Source organism: Ranitomeya variabilis, chromosome 4 (genome assembly GCF_051348905.1).
Source record: "Ranitomeya variabilis isolate aRanVar5 chromosome 4, aRanVar5.hap1, whole genome shotgun sequence".
Taxonomy (NCBI): Eukaryota; Metazoa; Chordata; class Amphibia; order Anura; family Dendrobatidae; genus Ranitomeya; species Ranitomeya variabilis.
In genome coordinates this window covers 133,033,633-133,049,599 of record NC_135235.1, presented here as the reverse complement: position 1 = coordinate 133,049,599, position 15,967 = coordinate 133,033,633, and the positions used below count along the sequence as shown (strand labels likewise).

The 15,967-nt window shown below is 45.2% G+C and overlaps 1 protein-coding gene across 1 annotated transcript in view; it reads right to left on the bottom strand.

Annotated features, from left to right (window-relative positions):
* The window catches only part of COL13A1 (collagen type XIII alpha 1 chain), a 388,678-nt gene that overhangs the window by 91,395 nt on the left and 281,316 nt on the right, over window positions 1-15,967 (bottom strand). The window contains exons 21-22 of the mRNA XM_077256280.1: window positions 13,304-13,330; window positions 11,974-12,060 (exon numbers count right to left, since the gene is read on the bottom strand). Of these exons, the coding sequence (XP_077112395.1) occupies window positions 11,974-12,060; window positions 13,304-13,330 (114 nt within the window). The remainder of the gene's footprint in view (window positions 1-11,973; window positions 12,061-13,303; window positions 13,331-15,967) is intronic.

Here is a 15,967-nt window from a genome sequence, read left to right as displayed (position 1 = left end):
AGCAACAAATAAAGTTACTTTGGTTAAGATTTTAAAACAATGAGGAAGTCTGGTGCAAGAGGTCGTCGTGGGCGTTCATTGTCAGCTGGTAATGATGGTAGTGGTAGTGGAGCATCAGGTGGTCGTGGGGATAAAAATATTCCACCTAAGTCTGGAGCTGTGGAGCCAGTTTCGTCGTCAGGCTACACAAGGCCTCGAACGCTCTCTTTTCTGGGAGTAGGAAAACCGCTTTTAAAGGCGGAGCAGCAACAGCAAGTTTTGGCTTACATTGCAGACTCAGCCTCTAGCTCTTTTGCCTCCTCTTCCGAAACTGGTAAATGTAAAAGCAGCGCGTCGCTTGTGGATGTTCACGGTCAGGGACAAGTCGCTTCCTTGTCCTCCTCAGCAAAAACTACAACAAGAGAGAAGGATGCAGCAGGCGACACAACGGGTCACTCCATGGAGCTCTTTACACATACCGTCCCTGGCTTAGAAAGTGAAACATTTAACAGGCCATGCCCATTACAAGTATATTCTGACATGGAGTGCACTGATGCACAGCCACAGCCAGAGTACTATGCTGCTCCTTTGACTCAGACCACCACATTGCCCTCTCAGGGTACAGATCCACAATCAGACCCTGATGAGACTATGTTGCCCCGCCACGAACGCTATACCACCGACCGACACAGTGACACAGACGAAGTTGCACACGAGCTCGAAGAGGAGGTAATAGATGACCCAGTTATTGACCCCGATTGGCAGCCATTGGGGGAACAGGGTGCAGGCGGCAGTAGTTCAGAAGCGGAGGTGGAGGAGGGGCCGCAGCAGGCATCAACATCGCAACAGGTTCCATCTGCCGGGCCCGTATCTGGACCAAAACGCGTGTCAAAGCCAAAACCTGTTGGAGCACAGCGTTGCCATCCGGTTAAAGCTCAGTCTGCAATCCCTGAAAAGGGATCAGAGTCTAGGAAGAGTGCAGTCTGGCATTTTTTTAAACAACATCCAACTGATCAGCGCAAAGTCATCTGTCAAAAATGTTCAACTAGCTTAAGCAGAGGTCAGAATCTGAAAAGTCTAAATACTAGTTGCATGCATAGACACTTAACCACCATGCATTCTCAAGCCTGGACTAACTACCAAACGTCCCTCAAGGTTGTAGCACCCTCGGCCAATGAAGCTAGTCAGCAACGCAACATCCCTTCCGTCACTGTAAGGCCACCATTTTCCGCACCACCGGCAGTATCTGTGCAGGTTTCTTTGCCAGCCAAAAGCAGTCAGGGTCAGGGAATCACCAGTTTTGTAGGAGGAAATATTGCATGTAGGGCACCGGCGGAAACAATACCGTCTCCAACCGTCTCTCAGTCTGCCATGTCCACCGGCACACCCGAAAGTTCCACGATCTACAGCTCTCCAGTCCAGCTCACCCTACATGAGACTCTGGTTAGAAAAAGGAAGTACTTATCCTCGCATCCGCGTACACAGGGTTTTAACGCCCACATAGCTAGACTAATCTCGTTAGAGATGATGCCCTACCGGTTAGTTGAAAGCGAAGCTTTCAAAGCCCTGATGGAGTACGCTGAACCACGATACGAGCTACCCAGTCGACACTTTTTTTCCAGAAAAGCCATCCCAGCCCTGCACCAGCATGTTAAACAGCGCATCGTCCATGCACTCAGGCAATCTGTGAGTACAAAGGTGCACCTGACTACAGATGCATGGACCAGTAGGCATGGCCAGGGACGTTATGTGTCCATCACGGCACACTGGGTGAATGTGGTGGATGCAGGGTCCACAGGCGACATCAATTTAGGGACAGTTGTGCCTAGCCCACGGTCTAGGAAACAGTTGGCTGTAGGCGTTCGCACCCCCTCCTCCTCCTCCTCGTCCTCCTGCAGAAGCTACAGCTCTTCCACAGAACGCAGTCGGCCAACCACTCCATCGGCAGATGACACTGTTGCACACCAGTTGTCCCATTATGGGCCAGCTACTGCCAAGCGTCAGCAGGCTGTATTGGCTATGAAGTGTTTGGGCGACAACAGACACACCGCGGAAGTTCTGTCCGAGTTCTTGCAACAAGAAACGCAGTCGTGGCTGGGCACAGTAGATCTTGAGGCAGGCAAGGTAGTGAGTGATAACGGAAGGAATTTCATGGCTGCCATCTCCCTTTCCCAACTGAAACACATTCCTTGCCTGGCTCACACCTTAAACCTGGTGGTGCAGTGCTTATTGAAAACTTATCCTGGGTTCTCCGACCTGCTCCTCAAAGTGCGTGCACTTTGCTCACATATCCGACGTTCGCCTGTACACGCCAGCCGTATGCAGACCTATCAGCGGTCTTTGAACCTTCCCCAGCATCGCCTAATCATAGACGTTGCAACAAGGTGGAACTCAACACTGCACATGCTTCAGAGACTGTGCGAACAGAGGCGTGCTGTTATTTATTTGTGGGAGGATACACGGGCAGGCAGTAGGATGGCAGACATGGAGTTGTCAGGTGTGCAGTGGTCGAAGATACAAGACATGTGTCAAGTCCTTCAGTGTTTTGAGGAATGCACACGGCTGGTTAGTGCAGACAACGCCGTAATAAGCATGAGCATCCCCCTAATGCGTCTGCTGATGCAAAGTTTGACGCACATAAAGGAGCAGGCGTCTGCACCAGAGGAAGAGGGAAGCCTTGATGACAGTCAGCCATTGTCTGGTCAGGGCAGTGTACAGGACGAGGTAGCGGGCGAAGAGGAGGTGGAGGACGAGGAGGATGATGGGGATGAGTATATTTTTAATGCGGAAACTTTCACGGGGGCACAGGAAATTGGTTGCGTGTCACGGCCGGGTTCTGGTTTTTTGAGGGACACAAGTGACGTAGATTTGCCTGCAACTGCCCCTCAACCAATCACAACCGGAGATTTGACAACTGGAACTTTGGCCCACATGGCGGATTATGCCTTACGTATCCTAAAAAGGGACACACGCATTACGAAAATGATGAACGATGACGATTACTGGTTGGCCTGCCTCCTTGATCCACGCTATAAAGGCAAATTGCAAAATATTATGCCACATGAGAACTTGGAACTAATATTAGCAACCAAACAATCAACTCTTGTTGACCGTTTGCTTCAGGCATTCCCAGCACACAGCGCACGTGATCGTTCTCACACGAGCTCCAGGGGGCAGCAGACTAGGAGTGTTAGGGGTGCACACATCAGAAGTGGCGTTGGACAGAGGGGTTTTCTGACCAGGTTGTGGAGTGATTTTGCTATGACCGCAGACAGGACAGGTACTGCTGCATCAATTGAAAGTGACAGGAGACAACATTTGTCCAGTATGGTTACTAACTATTTTTCATCCCTTATCGATGTTCTCCCTCAACCGTCATTCCCATTTGATTACTGGGCCTCCAAATTAGACACCTGGCCAGAATTGGCAGAATATGCATTGCAGGAGCTTGCTTGCCCGGCAGCAAGTGTCCTATCAGAAAGAGTATTCAGTGCTGCAGGGTCAATATTAACCGAAAAAAGGACTCGTCTGGCTACCCAAAATGTTGACGATCTAACATTCATTAAAATGAACCACAACTGGATTTCAAAATCTTTTGCCCCACCTTGCCCGGCCGACACCTAGCTTTCCTATGAAAAGCTCTTGCCTGTGAATTACTTTTCTAATGTCTAATTTGCTGCTGCAGATTGTACAGCATACGACATGTTTACACCTCCCTAAATGGCCAAACTCCCCACACGGGGCCGTGGTATCGCGACTTGGCGCAAGCACCCGTGAGACTGCTGTTTGTCTGAAGAGGTGGGTGTGCTCGCTTTTGGTTGACGGCATTGCTACTGGGTCCCTCATAGTACAATGTAGTGTCTCTGGCGGTGGTGGTGCGCACCCAACGTCAGACACACCGTTGTAACATGAGTGGCCCTGGGGCGGTCCCGCCGGCCTCAAGAGAGTTCCCCCCTACCCCAGCTCAAACTGGGCTCTACTACGTGCAAAATTATGTCGCACAGCTCCACCAATCTTTAGTCTATTCGCTGACATCATTCAATGTCTGGCACTGACAATACAAATTTGTAGACATCTATGATGCAACTTAAAGTAGTCTGTGTCTGTGTCCTATATTGGCACCATTAAATAGTTACTGCCAAATTACTATGTCAGAAACACAGCAGATGAGCCCACCCCTGTACCTAAGTATGCCATCTTTTTTTTTGTTTTGGTTGTTTTGCGAGACATTAACATCTATTTATATTTTGGGAGTACTGGGACAGACACTCCTTGCACTACTCCTCCACTCAGCACCAAGCTGCCTGCCCGTGTATCCATGTAACCGCTGTAAAACTGCCATGAGCCTATTGTTTGTTATTTTAGGCCTTTGATAGCCTGTCTGCGGTCCCTACTCCTCCACTGACCACCAAGCTGCCTGCCCGTGTATCCATGTAACCGCTGTAAAACTGCCATGAGCCTATTGTTTGTTATTTTAGGCCTTTGAAGCCTTTCTGCGCTCCCTCCTTCCACTAGTCCTCCACTGACCAGACCACTGCTGCCCGTGTACCCCTGGAACCAATTTTAAAGTGCCTACAGCCAGCCCATTTTATTGTGTTAGGCCTTCGAAGCCTGTCTGCGGTCCCTCCTTCCACTAGGCCTCCACTGACCAGACCACTGCTGCCCGTGTACCCCTGGAACCAATTTTAAAGTGCCTACAGCCAGCCCATTTTATTGTGTTAGGCCTTCGAAGCCTGTCTGCGGTCCATACTTTAAATACTCCTCCACTCACCACCAAGCTGCCTGCCCGTGTATCCATGTAACCGCTGTAAAACTGCCATGAGCCTATTGTTTGTTATGTTAGGCCTTTGATAGCCTGTCTGCGGTCCCTACTTTAAATACTCCTCCACTCACCACCACCAAGCTGCCTGCCCGTGTATCCATGTAACCGCTGTGAAACTGCCATGAGCCTATTGTTTTTTTATGTTAGGCCTTTGATAGCCTGTCTGCGGTCCCTACTTTAAATACTCCTCCACTCACCACCACCAAGCTGCCTGCCCGTGTATCCATGTAACCGCTGTAAAACTGCCATGAGCCTATTGTTTGTTATGTTAGGCCTTTGAAGCCTTTCTGCGCTCCCTCCTTCCACTAGTCCTCCACTGACCAGACCACTGCTGCCCGTGTACCCCTGGAACCAATTTTAAAGTGCCTACAGCCAGCCCATTTTATTGTGTTAGGCCTTCGAAGCCTGTCTGCGGTCCATACTTCCACTAGTCCTCCACTGACCAGACCACTGCTGCCCGTGTACCCCTGGAACCAATTTTAAAGTGCCTACAGCCAGCCCATTTTATTGTGTTAGGCCTTCGAAGCCTGTCTGCGGTCCCTCCTTCCACTAGGCCTCCACTGACCAGACCACTGCTGCCCGTGTACCCCTGGAACCAATTTTAAAGTGCCTACAGCCAGCCCATTTTATTGTGTTAGGCCTTCGAAGCCTGTCTGCGGTCCATACTTTAAATACTCCTCCACTCACCACCAAGCTGCCTGCCCGTGTATCCATGTAACCGCTGTAAAACTGCCATGAGCCTATTGTTTGTTATGTTAGGCCTTTGACAGCCTGTCTGCGGTCCCTACTTTAAATACTCCTCCACTCACCACCAAGCTGCCTGCCCGTCTATCCATGTAACCGCTGTAAAACTGCCATGAGCCTATTGTTTGTTATGTTAGGCCTTTGATAGCCTGTCTGCGGTCCTTACTTTAAATACTCCTCCACTCACCACCTAGCTGCCTGTGTATCCATGTAACCGATGTAAAACTGCCATGACTGCCTACTGTTTGTTATTTTAGGCCTTTGATAGCCTGTCTGCGGCCCCTACTTGCAATACTCCTCCACTGACCACAATGCTGCCTGGAGTGCCTGCCTGTGTATCCATGTAACCGATGTAAAACTGCCATGACTGCCTACTGTTTGTTATTTTAGGCCTTTGATAGCCTGTCTGCGGCCCCTACTTGCAATACTCCTCCACTGAGCACAATGCTGCCTGGAGTGCCTGCCTGTGTATCCATGTAACCGATGTAAAACTGCCATGACTGCCTACTGTTTGTTATTTTAGGCCTTTGATAGCCTGTCTGCAGCCCCTACTTGCAATACTCCTCCACTGACCACACCAATGCTGCCCGTGTACCCCTGGAACCTATTTAAAAGTTCATAGAGCCTAGTTATATATTTTATTTACTATTAATAAGGCCATGATGGACTACGCTGTACCACGCTACAAGCTAACCAGTCGACACTTCTTTTGCGAGAAAAGCCATCCCAACCCTCCACCAGCATGTAGAAGACCGCATTGTCCATGCACTCTGGCAATCTGTGAGTACAAAGGTGCACCTGACAACAGACGCATGGACCTGTAGGCATGGCCACGGAAGATTACGTGTCCATTACGGCGCAATGGGTTAATGTGGTGGATGCATGGTCCACAGGGGACAGCCTACTAAGTCTGTCTGCAGTCCCTAATTCAAATTGTCCTCCACTGTCTAAATCGGAACTTCCACCTTCTGGCTTTCGGCCTATAGTATCAGAAATTAAACTGCATTTGGCCTTCAACTTTGGTTAGGGCCTACTAACGGCTTCTGCCCCTCCCTGGTGTTGCCCTCAACTAAATAAAGCTGAGCTTCAACCTTCTGCTCCAAATTACCATTTTGAAAAATGCAATAGGCTTTTCAGGCCTACTAAAGGAGTCTGTCTGTGTGCCCCTGCCTGGTGTTGTCCTCAACTAAATAAAGCTGAGCTTCAACCTTCCGGCTCTCATTAAGTGGTTTTTAAAAAAAAATGGTGGTTAGGGCCTACTAACGGCTTCTGCCCCTCCCTGGTGTTGTCCTCAACTAAATAAAGCTGAGCTTCAACCTTCCGGCTCTCATTAAGTGGTTTTAAAAAAAAAAAAAATGGTGGTTAGGGCCTACTAACGGCTTCTGCCCCTCCCTGGTGTTGTCCTCAACTAAATAAAGCTGAGCTTCAACCTTCCGGCTCTCATTATGTGGTTTTAAAAAAAAAAATGGTGGTTAGGGCCTACTAACGGCTTCTGCCCCTCCCTGGTGTTGTCCTCAACTAAATAAAGCTGAGCTTCAACCTTCCGGCTCTCATTAAGTGGTTTTAAAAAAAAAATGGTGGTTAGGGCCTACTAACGGCTTCTGCCCCTCCCTGGTGTTGTCCTCAACTAAATAAAGCTGAGCTTCAACCTTCCGGCTCTCATTAAGTGGTTTTAAAAAAAAAATGGTGGTTAGGGCCTACTAACGGCTTCTGCCCCTCCCTGGTGTTGTCCTCAACTAAATAAAGCTGAGCTTCAACCTTCCGGCTCTCATTAAGTGGTTTTAAAAAAAAAATGGTGGTTAGGGCCTACTAACGGCTTCTGCCCCTCCCTGGTGTTGTCCTCAACTAAATAAAGCTGAGCTTCAACCTTCCGGCTCTCATTAAGTGGTTTTTAAAAAAAAATGGTGGTTAGGGCCTACTAACGGCTTCTGCCCCTCCCTGGTGTTGTCCTCAACTAAATAAAGCTGAGCTTCAACCTTCCGGCTCTCATTAAGTGGTTTTAAAAAAAAAATGGTGGTTAGGGCCTACTAACGGCTTCTGCCCCTCCCTGGTGTTGTCCTCAACTAAATAAAGCTGAGCTTCAACCTTCCGGCTCTCATTAAGTGGTTTTAAAAAAAAAATGGTGGTTAGGGCCTACTAACGGCTTCTGCCCCTCCCTGGTGTTGTCCTCAACTAAATAAAGCTGAGCTTCAACCTTCCGGCTCTCATTAAGTGGTTTTAAAAAAAAAATGGTGGTTAGGGCCTACTAACGGCTTCTGCCCCTCCCTGGTGTTGTCCTCAACTAAATAAAGCTGAGCTTCAACCTTCCGGCTCTCATTAAGTGGTTTTTAAAAAAAAATGGTGGTTAGGGCCTACTAACGGCTTCTGCCCCTCCCTGGTGTTGTCCTCAACTAAATAAAGCTGAGCTTCAACCTTCCGGCTCTCATTAAGTGGTTTTAAAAAAAAAATGGTGGTTAGGGCCTACTAACGGCTTCTGCCCCTCCCTGGTGTTGTCCTCAACTAAATAAAGCTGAGCTTCAACCTTCCGGCTCTCATTAAGTGGTTTTAAAAAAAAAAAAAATGGTGGTTAGGGCCTACTAACGGCTTCTGCCCCTCCCTGGTGTTGTCCTCAACTAAATAAAGCTGAGCTTCAACCTTCCGGCTCTCATTATGTGGTTTTAAAAAAAAAAATGGTGGTTAGGGCCTACTAACGGCTTCTGCCCCTCCCTGGTGTTGTCCTCAACTAAATAAAGCTGAGCTTCAACCTTCCGGCTCTCATTAAGTGGTTTTAAAAAAAAAATGGTGGTTAGGGCCTACTAACGGCTTCTGCCCCTCCCTGGTGTTGTCCTCAACTAAATAAAGCTGAGCTTCAACCTTCCGGCTCTCATTATGTGGTTTTAAAAAAAAAAATGGTGGTTAGGGCCTACTAACGGCTTCTGCCCCTCCCTGGTGTTGTCCTCAACTAAATAAAGCTGAGCTTCAACCTTCCGGCTCTCATTATGTGGTTTTAAAAAAAAAAATGGTGGTTAGGGCCTACTAACGGCTTCTGCCCCTCCCTGGTGTTGTCCTCAACTAAATAAAGCTGAGCTTCAACCTTCCGGCTCTCATTATGTGGTTTAAAAAAAAAAATGGTGGTTAGGGCCTACTAACGGCTTCTGCCCCTCCCTGGTGTTGTCCTCAACTAAATAAAGCTGAGCTTCAACCTTCCGGCTCTCATTATGTGGTTTTAAAAAAAAAATGGTGGTTAGGGCCTACTAACGGCTTCTGCCCCTCCCTGGTGTTGTCCTCAACTAAATAAAGCTGAGCTTCAACCTTCCGGCTCTCATTAAGTGGTTTTAAAAAAAAACAAAATGGTGGTTAGGGCCTACTAACGGCTTCTGCCCCTCCCTGGTGTTGCCCTCAACTAAATAAAGCTGAGCTTCAACCTTCTGCTCCAAATTACCATTTTAAAAAATGCAATAGGCTTTTCCGGCCTACTAAAGGTGTCTGCCCCTCCCTGGTGTTGTCCTCAACTGAACAAAGCTGAGCTTCCACATTCTGGCTTTCGCCCTATACTATCAGATATTAAACTGCATTTGGCCTACTAGTGTGGTTAGGCCCTTGAAACAGTGTCTGCTGCTCTTGGGTTTGCTACTCCACTGAACAAAGCAATGCCGCCTGTTTAGTCCTGTTACCAATTTTGAACTGCATGTAGCCTACTTTATTCTTTGGCCCTATATCTGTTTCCTCCTCATCCTGCCCATTGCCCAGCCACTGCTAAATGAGTCTGCTGGTACATTGACCTAGACCACTACATTCCCCTTGTACTCTACACAGCCAGAATCTGTCCCTGCTGAAAGTAAGGTTCCCCTTCCCGCATGTTATACCACCTTACACAGGGACAAAGAGGAAGGTGCAGATGAAAGTGCAGGTTCCTTCATCAGGTGGGGGGGCATACTCGTTGGCGACGTCACTGGCACAGGGCCCCTCAGAGTACGCAAAAGTGTCGCTGCTGGTGGGAGGCGCCCCCGCCATGCAAACACACCGCCGTACTTTGAGGGGCCCTGTGCCAGTGGCAATGCGAACGAGTGGGCCCCCCCTGCTTGCTCAGGATCACAGCACTTGCAACTTTTAAATACTTACCTTTCCCTGCAACACCGCCGTGACGTAGTCCGCATTTCCTGGGCCCACGAAAAACTTGAGCCAGCCCTACTCCCCCCACAACTTTCCCCCAATTCCCTATGCCCAACTATTATTATACAGTTAATTAAGATTGGCAAGCTTCAGAAACAAGAATGGATGTTTTTGGCATTAAAATGGGCACTGTAGGTGTTTTCCTGGCCTCCACTCACTGCCGACTATGCTTCCCCATTGACTTGCATTGGGTTTCGTGTTTCGGTCGATCCCCGACTTTTAGCGATAATCGGCCGACTGCACTCGACTCGACTCTGGACAAAATCGGGTTTCCCAAAACCCTACTCGATCTTAAAAAAATGAAAGTCGCTCAACCCTACTTATGACTTGCACTTGAAACTGTTAAACTGTAAAGCGCAGCGGAATATGTTGGCGCTGTATAAATAAAGATTATTATTATTATTACTAACACATCCTATGTAAACGATACTGTACAATAGCAAAATAGTTTAGATACGTCATATCAGGAAAAGAATTGTAAAAAAAAGCAGCACCACCAAGGCAGCCTAATAGTCCCTAACTATATTATATTGATAATATTATACTGACAATTATTGGGTTCATGTCATGGCTGCCGATACTTGACTAAATACATGCAGAATGCTGAAACATGCTGACATTTTCTATCATTTTTGCCAAAATCTGTGATGGAGGTTGCAAATATGACCACAGCTTTATTGTCATCAACACACTACTCCAGTTCCACATTTGACCCTTTTTTAACACTACTTATATAAAGTTCTATCAGCTTTCTAGGTATCTAAACAAATGCATTAAATTCAACGAGTTAACCACATTATTTTAGTGATGTACGCTACAAGTCCATTGACATCATTCCCTTTTCTATGAATAAAATGCTTCAAACTTTTATAAAAAAAAAAGTAGGATGAAGATTCAGCTGCTTTTATTGTTTGACCTTCTCCCACCTCCTGTGCCACAATAGGTAAAAATGTAAAGAAATGAATTGCCTCTCTGTCTTACAAAAGCCCAGTTTGTCACATTTTAACCTTCAAGGAAAAAGAAAAAATATAACGGTCAGACCTGTCTATCACAGATGTTCTCTGTGTTCACTAACAAGATCCTCTCCACCTGATATCAAAGGGATTTTTATCAGATAGACCATGTTTAACTCTACGGAGTGAATTTTAATCATATTCGTGGAAACATTTTTTCTCTGATGTAAAGTGAAATGTGAATCTCATATCAGACAAATTATAAAATGACACAGATCAGAGCCATATTCTCCACCTGGAACAGTAAGGCTACCTGGCTCAGCAAACAAGGCATACTATGGCACTTTTTATGTAATGAATGTTGTTATAGCTGTATTATACTTTCTAGATATAATAAAATGTAGGGTCATGTACCCAATGACAGTAAGGCAGCCAATAGACTATATAGAATACAGTAGGGAAAAGAAGAACATTTCTCTGATAAGCTATATTACAAAGTTTCTTATTCCCCATGTGTAATACTGATTTATAAAATAAAATCTAGACTGACGTTCACACTTGGGAGGGTTTGTACAAGGACATTTTTAGAGGGATAGGTCACACTTGTCAGGACGGGAGATATTGCATTGGGGATGACATGGAATACAGCTTTACTCGTCTGACTTTACTTCTCTTTTCTCCCTCCTGCATGATGTTTTTGCTGATCGAAAAATTCTAATGGAAAGAGCCCAACCATTATTTAATTCAGCAGTGGTTTACTTTATTACTTCAATGTCTGTATATATCATTGCAAGGTATTAGCTACCCATATTTTTCTTTTACTCTGGAATATAAAAAGTTATATTTTATTTATATCTGATCCTGCTTACCAATACTTAGATTAAGTGGATTCCTGTATCTCTTGTGGGTTTTGCTTATCTGGAAAACGTTTGACCCAGGCCTAGAAACCCCTTGAGAATGATAAAAGCCTCTACATACATTTATGGAATATGCAAAGATTTTAGAATACAAGGAACTTAGGTAAGATGCAAATGTGTGTCAGTACTTATCAAGAAAAGGGGCAGGAGGATTGTCTTATTGTAAAATAGAAACGACTTATTCTATGAACTGCAGGACTCTATAAGGGAAGTCATTGTGGTCCTCCATACTGAGCAGAGATTGCCAACATTTGACCAGAGGGGTTTCTCTTTTGTTTTACTCTGAACCAAACAGCAAGGTTTTCCAGAAGGTGAACTTGATAAATCAATTGAAATGTTATATTTAATGATCATTCTAGACGTTCTTCCAACATGTACATATGTTCAGTTCTCATATCATACACACCTTTGGTCCTGGAGGTCCTGGCAGTCCTGTGTTACCAGGTTCTCCTTTTATTCCACTGAGTGCATTGCCAAGATCTCCCTTTTCTCCCTATTAATACATATAAAATAGACATTTTTTTTTCTAGGTGCTTTGACAATGAAAACTCATTCCTTATTAAATTAAGGTTGAAAAAAACTTAGATGTACAACTAAGGATATATCAGCTACGCAAATAAATGTTGTTTAGCTTATTGTTTTATTGTGCAGATATCAGTGACTGGAAGGACCGAAATATTGGATAGTCAAAAAAAGTATATAAAATAATGGTAGAATACCTATGAGAAGGCATTACAAGATAGAATGGCAATATGAAATTCTACAATTAATTTCTAATGTGGTTCGGTACCTATATTTTTGCAGCCTGAGGTGAGGACTGACATGACCTGACCTCTACGAAGCTACATTTCCATTTGTCTACTGTTAGCACAAGGTCAATCCAACTCTAAGCTAAAGAGTTAAATCATAGGGGACTACATTACTACAGTCTATAGAACCACAAGGTTGTCAATGGGATCATCAGACGGCTGAAGAGGCTAGAGAATATGAACATCTGTCAACCAGGTGTGATTACTCCTTGTTGATCCTTATTAATAAATTATCGATAGCATTTCCTTTTAACATTCTAGAAATACTACAAAAAATGGTCGGTATATATTTATTTTGCTCAGACACTAAGTGCATTTAACTTAGCAAAAATCTGTGCTATTTTTCAAATTCCAAATATCTAATTGAAACGAACATTTTTCTACATGTCCCCTACTGCCCTTTTCCTCTAATCCACTGATCTTGATAGAAGGAAGAAAAAGCCTCTCTGACTTTCATGTAATTCACTTTATTCATCTTGTAACATATTTGAAATAGAAGAACAAAGTAGTTTATCACACAGAGAAAATGACACAAGTCAGTGCTAAAAAGAATTCTTTGGGCACTCATCATCATCACCTCGCTCTCAGTGGAAATTCAACCTCTAGCTTCCAGGATGCTTAAGTTTAACTTTTTTTTTTTTTAACAAAGAGACCATGATTACATGACTCAATCTTTTATTTGTGCTGCAAAGATAGAAATTCCAAAATGCAGAGGATTTAGCAATGGTAAGTGGTAATATTCACGGGCAGTCAAGGACACAAATCTAGCACACTAAACGACATAGAAAGTCAATCATGTTGTCTAGCAGATGTTTTGCATAGCGATTTATAGCATCTGCTGTCAGGTAAGCACGATGTTTCTGGCTGAAACCAAGCAGAAAAAGAGCAAACAGTTTGTTAGGAAAATGTAAATGATATTACAGTTACCTTTACTCCTGAAGCTCCAGGTTCACCCTAAAAGAATGCATAGAAATAGGTATGTGTGGTTTAGATACATTGTGATATACATTGACTTATTTTTATCATTGCATACATTTACTTCAAAATATTGATTGATAAATCCTACACTAACACCGTCCCAGTCTTGACAATGAAGTTAAACTCTGAGCCAAAAATAATAGAGGTCTCCTATACCCTAAAATCTGGTGTCACACAAAAGATATTACAACAAGGAGATTTTGGAATGTCTCATGGCATGCTCCTATTACCTGCATGATCAATGCCAAGGTCTTGGAGATCAGGAAGCCTGTCACGTCTTGGCATTGATTACGTTACGATCTTGAGGAAAGAGACCAGGAAAACCAAGACATTTGGATTCTGTAGAAGTAAAGCTAGATCCTAAAACATACAAGAAGTGACCCTTTTCTGGACACTCCTCTCCAAGGCATGTCCATGAAAATTAGTAACTTGGCCCCATATTCACACTGTCAGATTTCAGAAATTCTGTTCGAGAACATAAAATAATGCCACTTGCCTATAGCCTTTGACAGGTATGTCTGGTATGGAAACCTTTTCCCCGTTTAGAGGGGTTGTCCAGACTTGGGACAAAAGTATGCAGTCACTCTATGTGGTGCACACGGTGTCATGATGATTCCCAATGTGAGTGGGGGGTCACATAATCCCACTGCGAGCTGGAGGTCACGTGATTGCATGTATCCGATTTGCAGACTTGAAGTCATGTGCCAGCTAGACGCATTCGGATTCTCTCAATAGAAGTGAATTAAGAAAAGCCGGACACATCTAGTCAGCAGGTGTCTGCAAGTATGCAAATCGCTTACATGCAATCATGTGACCTCCGGCTCACAGTGGGATTACGGGGACGCCCCACTCACATTGGGATCCTGGAGAATCATGACAGTGCACAATTCGGCAGTCTGCAGTCACAGAAAATAAGCACAGATGTTTGTTCCAAGCTTAGACAACCCCTTTAGATGAAAATGGTGCACTGTAATACCAAATGCAGCCCATAGACTAGAGTGGCTTTATCTGTTTAATTGTTTTTTCTAATTTATAACTTGTCATTATTTTGTACACTAGTCTGGAAATGTCCCTGCAAATATGTATACACTGTACCAGGACCGTTAGAATCTTGCAAGTACAAATAGTTTTTTTTTTCAAAACACATGGAATACCAGAGTATTTCCATATCACGTAAAGCTTTTGTTTACAGCCATACTATATGTGCACCGTTCTTACGAGGTGATGCTCTGATTACATATGATATAATGAATGATGGGGGCACTTTTCAACAATTGTTCCTTATCTAGCATACATGTACTAATTAAACCTTGCATGAAGTCATCTGTGTGCTGTACTAAAGGTACCTTCACACGAAACGACATCGCTAGCGATCCGTGACGTTGCAGCGTCCTGGCTAGCGATATCGTTTAGTTTGACACGCAGCAGCGATCAGGATCCTGCTGTGATGTCGCTGGTCGCTGAATAAAGTCCAGAACTTTATTTGGTCGTCCGATCGCTGTGTATCGTTGTGTTTGAAAGCAAAAGCAACGATACCAGCGATGTTTTACACTGGTAACCAGGGTAAACATCGGGTTACCAAGCGCAGGGCCCCGCTTAGTAACCCGATGTTTACCCTGGTTACCAGCATAAAAGTAAAAAAAACAAACAGTACATGCTCACCTGCGCGTCCCCCAGCCTCTGCTTCCTGACACTGACTGAGCGCCGGCCCTAAAGTGAAAGTGAAAGCACAACGGTGACGTCACCGCTCTGCTGTTAGGGCCGGAGCTCAGTCAGTGTCAGGAAGCAGAGGCTGGGGGACGCGCAGGTGAGCATGTACTGTTTGTTTTTTTTACTTTTACGCTGGTAACCAGGGTAAACATCGGGTTACTAAGCGCGGCCCTGCGCTTAGCAACCCGATGTTTACCCTGGTTACCCGGGGGCCTCGGCATCGTTGGTCGCTGGAGAGCGGTCTGTGTGACAGCTCTCCAGCGATCAAACAGCGACGCTGCAGCGATCGGCATCATTGTCGCTATCGCTGCAGCGTCGCTTCGTGTGAAGGTACCTTAAGACTGCCACATAATGCCTATTGTTTATTCTCTGGGGGTTCGACTGCTGGGACTCTCAATGGTCTTGTGAATAGAGGTCCTATGTCCCCTGTTCGATTAGAGCATTGGTCAAACAGGTACTGCCTTGAAACTAACATAGATTGTACTGTATTTGGCTGTCTCACTCGCCCAAGTCCTCAATCATGCACTATAATAACAGGCAACTGTGCAAAACCATCTCTATTCTCAAGAGCTGAAGGATTGATAATTCTATAGTTTCCAGCTTGTTTCCGAGGTTACCGGTCACCTCAGGCGATATTGGTTTCCTAGGTAAGGAGACCGTGGTTGCAATCTGTTTGATATACACTCTGACGCTTTCATGATCAGAGCGGCTTCAGTGCTTTCTTGCTTCTCTGATGTTGCAAAGGCAAACCTAGCATTGCCAGCAGAACCGGAGTGCACAGTTCTGGCCAGCAACTCAGCCATACCGTCAGACTGAACTGTCAATCATCAAGAGTGCTCCGCCAAATCAGAATCTCTCAGAATTTCCCTTACCTCTTAGATTCCAGTCTTAGCCTTTCACTTA